The sequence below is a fragment of the Neofelis nebulosa genome, chromosome 9, assembly GCF_028018385.1.
Source record: "Neofelis nebulosa isolate mNeoNeb1 chromosome 9, mNeoNeb1.pri, whole genome shotgun sequence".
In the NCBI taxonomy this organism is placed as follows: domain Eukaryota; kingdom Metazoa; phylum Chordata; class Mammalia; order Carnivora; family Felidae; genus Neofelis; species Neofelis nebulosa.
In genome coordinates, this window is record NC_080790.1 from 117,677,336 (window position 1) to 117,683,809 (window position 6,474).

The 6,474-nt window shown below is 48.4% G+C and overlaps 1 protein-coding gene across 1 annotated transcript; it reads left to right on the forward strand.

Moving 5' to 3' along the window:
- The first annotated feature begins 838 nt into the window (after window positions 1-838).
- PROCR (protein C receptor) lies at window positions 839-6,037 on the forward strand. Its single transcript, XM_058685402.1, has 4 exons — window positions 839-1,128; window positions 3,279-3,530; window positions 3,967-4,245; window positions 4,493-6,037. The coding sequence occupies exons 1-4, from the start codon at window positions 1,050-1,052 to the stop codon at window positions 4,606-4,608; spliced, it is 726 nt and encodes a 241-aa protein (XP_058541385.1). The 5' UTR covers window positions 839-1,049; the 3' UTR covers window positions 4,609-6,037.
- Window positions 6,038-6,474: the final 437 nt, after the last annotated feature.

Genomic DNA, 6,474 nt, shown 5'->3' on the forward strand with positions numbered 1-6,474 from the left:
GTCGGGGCTCGAACTCACAGACTGCGAGATCATGACGTGAGCTAAAATCGGACACTTACCTGGCTGAGCCACACAGGTGCCCCAAGAAATACATTTTAAACTGCTATTCAAAACCCATCACAGAAACATACTACACAAAACTGAAAGATACACATATACAACTAAACAAATATTTCATAAAATAATGTCTACCCTGACCCAGGAAGATGCACTGAAAATTTTTATTTTGTTCTATTTCATAAAAATAATAACAAAAACAACAAGAAAAAAAAAAAAACTCTGCTAATCATGACTGCTAAATTGTTTTCATTATCCACTAGTAAACTGTGACCTCAGTTTGAAAAATATTGCTTTAAATGACCAATCCTTTAATGACATTAGATTGTTCATAAATCTCTCTGGTTAGGAACAGCTGCAGTGAGCTGTTTTATACTCATTTTGTAACCATGTGTTTCTGAGAGCAAGATTCCTGATTGTGTAATTACTATTTACTTAAAATTCTGATAAAATGTAGCCAGTGCATTGGAAAATCAAATTCTAACCCCCAATCTGTTACTGTGATATACAAACTTCTGTTGGGCAAGTCCCTGTACCTCTGTGGGCCTCAATTTCCCCACCAGTAACCTGCTGATCTCTACACCCCAGAGTCTGCTCTAAATTGAAAGCAGAGCCCCACCCCCTGACTCAGCGAGGGCAGAACTTCTCTCTGATCCCAACTCCCCCTGTTTCCGCTCTCTGTTTGGAAGAGGCCCAGGGAAAAGGGAAAAGGCAGGTCTGGGCCAGAGGGCCCAATGCAGGGCGGGGCAGGGGAAGGGCAAGAGGGAGGCCAGCCCCCTAGTAGGAAATGAGACAGGGTAGGAATAACACTTAATAAGCCTGAGGCTCTCATCCTCCTCCTATCCCCTGGCCACCTTCCAGCCTCCTCTGTGCAGTCTCCTCTCCTTCCAGACAGTCCTTACTTCTTTTCCCCCTAGGCTGCAGCCAGCTTGAGCCCTCTGCCTGACAGAGCCAGGAAGGAGCCCAGGTGGGGTAAGAACCTCAGCCCCAGGATGTTGACAACATTGCTGCCACTGCTGTGTCTACTGCTCCTGCCCGGCTGGGCCTTTTGTAGCCATGAAGCCTCAGATGGTGAGTCAGGGGCACATTTGCCCCAGGATGGTTCTGGAGACTCTCAGCCTATCTGGGTACATGGGAGAAACCAGAGGAGACCTTATCCCACAGCGTCTGTGCCTGCAGCGAGCCAGATCTCTCTGTAGGGTAGGCAGGGTGCTGGGGACTGATTTGTGTCCCAAAGCCAAGGTGAGGAAGTACAGTCTGTCCCCAGGGAAGGGGGAGATAGAGGAGGCAGGGGGTGGAGAGTGAGGGATGGGAGGGGGGAGGGGGTGTGAAACAGAACTGGAAAAATGGAAAGGGATGGGTAGAAAGGGTAAGGGAATTAGCCCCCGGGAGAGGGGGTGAATCTGGAGGGGGAGAGCTGAGGGTGATCGTGGTTGGGGGTAAGACCAAGGAAGACAGGAAGACGTGAGAGATGGAAGGAATGGGAAGCCACTGGAGAGACTGGGACTGAGATAAGTGAGGCAGAAGAGGAGACTGGAGAAGGTGTAAGATTAATGGAAGCTTGGGGGAAAGTCGGGGGAAGAAGCAGCTATGGTCATTGGGAAAACTCAGGGGGTCAGGCTGCCTGAAGTGGCTGTTTAAGCAGAGAAGGGTGTTATTGCCCTGCATGGTGACCACACAGGTGCCTCTTCTCCCCTTTCCCACAGTCTCTGTAGCCTCGGTCTCTCTCTGAGGGAGCAAATCACCAGTATTCAAGGAGCACTCACTATGGTTAATACGTGCACTGACACATCTGACTCCCGTAATATCTCTACAAGGCAGGCAATATGATTATCTCTCTTTTACAGGGGAGGAGACTGGGCACAGGGCAGTTAGGAACCTTATCTAGGGCTATCCACACAGATATACCTATTCACACCTACAGACACAGAGCACAGCTTTTCAAATGCAAAGGTGGACAAGACACATCCATGCACAGGAATTTACAACCCCAGACTCATTCCCCCCTCACACATTCTCTGGGCATCAACCCTGTGCCAGGGCCTTAATAGGTGTAGGAGACAGAGATAACCAGACATGATTCTATAGCCTAAGGGAGCCCAGTAGAGTCTGTGTGTTTGGAGACAGTTACGTGGAATCTGGATCATTGAAACAGACCTGCTGTGTCCGGGAGGGTAAAGAGGAGAGGCATCAGGAAAACTTCTCCAAGAGAGCAACAGAGCTGAGTCTTGAAGCATGAATAGAAGTTTGCCTAGAGGCAGAGACACCCCAACATGCTATTCATGTCAGCTAAAAGGCAGCATGAGAAACTCCAAGTAGTTTACTATATATAAGTACTAGAAGAGGTTAAATAAGGCAGTTGGGGCCTGGTCTCTGGCAGCCTTGAATGCCAAGCTAAAGACTTTGGACTTCATTCTGTGGACAGATATCCTATGGGGAGGCAGTATGGCTGGATGGTTAAAAGTGCTGGAATCACACCGCCTGCACTCAAATCTTAGTTCTGCTACACCATTTTAGGCTGTGTCTCTTATGGACTGAGATTAATCACAGTAGCTACTGCATTTAGCTAATGGGAGGAAGGCGCAAATAAGATAATAATATGTGTAAGGTACAGTGCTTGGGTCATAGTAACAATAATAGCCATTATTATTATTATTATTATTATTATTATTAATGATTTTGATAGGGGAGTGTGTCACTGGAGGATTTTAAGCAGGAGAGAATAATCTTATTTCTGGGTCAGAGAGAGGTCAGATTAGAAGGAGTGAAACTGAAAAATGAGGGGACGGGGAAGAGGAATGACATTACCACCGGAGTCCAGATGAGAACCGATGACGCCTAAAGTAGGGCAGTGGCAGGGAACAGGAGATGGAATAGGATTTTACTGGAAGCCAGGATTTGTTGACCAACTGGAAGTGGGGGTAGTTACAGGGTGAGAGGCAGAAAGATGGGAGTGGCTCTTCCACTGACTGGATTACCCTGAGGCAAGTGGCTTCTGCTCTTTCCAGCCTCAGTTTCCTTATCTGTAAAACGAAGTTAATAATCCCTCTCCTGCCCTCCTGACAGGGTTATGGGAGGGAGAGTGGGAGAACACTTTGTAGTTTATGAACGGCCGAGAAGGTGGGCGGCCGGCCTTTAGGTAGGGGGTTATTACCTCCAGCTACACGCCAAGCCCTGCCACGCCGCCGGCCAAGGCCTGACGCGCTGACACTGCCCGGCAGGCCTTCGGAACCTCCACATGCTCCAGATCTCCTACTTTCGCGACCCCTATCAAGTGTGGCACCGGGGCAACGCGTCGCTGGGGGGGCTAACGACGCACGTGCTGGAAGGCCTAGGCAGCAACGTCACGATCCGCCAGTTGCAGCCCTTGCAGGAGCCCGAGAGCTGGATGCACACAGAAGACAGCCTGAAGACCTATCTGCACCAGTTCAACAGCTTGGTCCTGCTGGTACACCATGAGCGGCGCTTGACCTGTGAGTGGTGCGCGCGCCCCTACGCGCGGCGGCGGCGGTGGCGCGTCCAGGCGGGAGGCGCGGCCTGTGGGCGGGATTTGACGGGGTGGGCCTGTGGGGGAACGGGGCGGAGCCGCATGGAGGGACGGCGTTCTTGGAGGGGTCTTGTGGGTGGCTTGGTCTTGTGTGAGCCGGCTGCTCTGAGCAGCCCAGTGGTACCAGGGCACCTATCTTTGCTGATTGCTGGTTGGGAGCTTGAGCCTGAAGAGGACTGGGTGTCCTAGTTGCGGGCCCTCTGTCAGGCCCTCTTTTTGCTGGCATGACCTCGGGGCTGACCCTGTTGGGATGCCCTGTCCTTGATCCACCCGAAACCCCGAAAGTTCATGTTCCCCCGGTGGACATTCTCCCACAGCTGGCATCCTCTCCATACAGCCCTCTCACCCTCCCTCATCCACAGTTCCTCTGATCATTCGCTGCTTCCTGGGCTGTGAGCTGCCTCCTGAGGGCTCTACAGCACGTGTCTTCTTCGAAGTGTCTGTGAATGGGAGCTCCTTTGTGCATTTCCAGCCAGAGACAGCTTTATGGGTGGCAGGGCCCCAGGCACCCTCCAGGGTGGTCACCTACACCCTGCAGCAGCTCAACGCCTACAATCGTACTCGGTACGAACTGCGAGAATTCCTGCAGGACACCTGTGTGCAGTATGTGCAAGAACACATCACTGTGAACAACTCGAAAGGTATGATGGGATCGGGGATGGGCCTGTGTGCTGTTGGGTGGGTTCCAGGCAAATGGGGAGACCTGAAGGATGCATACCTTGAGCAACGGAAGGCTCAGGGCTGGGGGGTTGGGACAGAGTATACACAGCTTATGTCACTTGGTGAAGTAGCCCCCTTCCTTTGGGGTAGAAATCCCTTAGTGTTTGATTTAAACCATGGACTTCTTGGAGGTATGTTCTTCAGGCTAATTCTGTGCATGTTCTGCAGGGAGCCAAACAGGCCGCTCCTACACCTCGCTGGTCCTGGGTGTCCTGGTGGGCAGTTTCATCATTGCTGGTGTGGCTGTAGGCATCTTCCTGTACACAGGTGGACGGCGGTGTTGATTGCTCTCCAGACCCCTCTGAAAAAGGGCTGGACTGATGGGGGCTGATGAGGGAAGATCTCAGCTCACTGCAAAACCACACAGATTCCCCATCTGGGACATTATATCCCAGAAGGTTTGGAGTGGCAGCTCCTTTCTTCTCCCTGATCTGCCCACCAAGAGTTTGGGGGAGGGAAAGGGAAGGAGGAAGCTAAGTAGACAGCGTTCTTGGTTTGCTAAGCACCTAAGAACTTGCATGCTTTCCTAAATTGGTCTGAGAAGTGAATGCTTATCTATCTTTGCAGAAAACAGATGATGCAGTTGGGTGGGGGTAGAGGGTGTCTATGGCATGTCCTCCAAAGACAGAATCACCCAAGGCATTCAAAACACCTAACAAATACAAGAAGTCCATCAACCAGAATAAACACCACTCGATGCTCCCAGGCACATCAGATTTGGGAAAGGATGCTAATATAGTAGAGGTAGAAAGAAATAATCAGAGAAATGGTGGGAGTATAAACTAAAATATGGGAGCAAAGAGCTATTAGTTAATTAATAATATTATTAATAAATTCCTTACTTATGTAGATGGCATTATTTTTTCCTCTACAAAACTTCTGGAAAAGTAGACTATATCTTTTGTCTTTATTTTATTTTGAGAGAGAGAGACAGAGTGTGAGCAGGGGAGGGGACAGAGAGAGAGGGAGACACAGAATCTGAAGCAGGCTCCAGGCTCTGAGCTGTCAGCACAAATCCCGATGTGGGGCTTGAACCCACGGACTGTGAGATCATGACCCGAACTGAAGTCGGACGCTTAACCGACTGAGCCACCCAGGGATCCCGTAGACTATACCTTTTGCTTCTACTCCCTCCTTTCCCACTCCTAAATCACTGCAGTCTGACTTCCCTATAAACTGCTCTAAGACCATCAATGACCTCTAATTGTGAAATCTCCATTCCACATGATATCTGCAACATTTTCCTTTGTGGACTAGAATTCTCTTTTTACCCTAACCCCTGAGATCCCATACTTCTAATTTTTAGAAACTGTTCTGGCCACTCAGTCAATCCCTTTGCCTTTGTCATCTTACTCAACTCACCTTGAAATCATGGCTTTTTTAGACTTCCATGTTTTGGTTTTTTGGTCCCATTTAAACTGTACCCTTTGTGGATGTATTCATATGTCATCTGTCTGTGTGGTCTTTTCCATGGGGAAACAATATAATCTTGTCTTTGGAAGCAGGTGTTTTGCCATCAAACAGATTTGAGTTTTACTTCTTTAAGCCAGGCATTTAACTCCTTGAAGTATCAGTTTCTTCATAAAGAAAGGTATAATAAAATGTACAAAAAGGGTATAATAAAAATAACACCTACCTCATAGAGGCATTATGAGTATTATATAAATATATATATATATATGTACACCCAATAAATATAGCACTTACTGCTGACCTCCAGACCCCACATTTGCATTGATTTTTGAAAATCATCTCCACCTTAATATTTTGCAGACACTTCTGAGTCAACATGTTCTAAGTCAAATTCCTTATCTTTCTCCCCAAACCTGTTCTCTCTCCTTTGTTGTTTGCTATCAGTTAAACAGAATTACTATCAAACCACATCAGTGTAGAAACCTAAGTGCTGACCTTTATTTACTCCTTCATCCCCCACCTACAAAATATAGTATCTGTAGAATCAAATCCTTCTTTTCCACTCTCTTGCTTTTTTTGTAAGATATGGTAATTCAGCTCTTTCTCTGCGGTAGGTACGAGGTGTGCCGCCCAGTTCTACTGGGTGTTTAGCTACAGGGCGCTTAGGCAGCAGATAGCCACGAGCTGCTTCAGTTCCTTCAGTGTCTGCCTTACCTGTAGAGAACAGTCCTGCATGA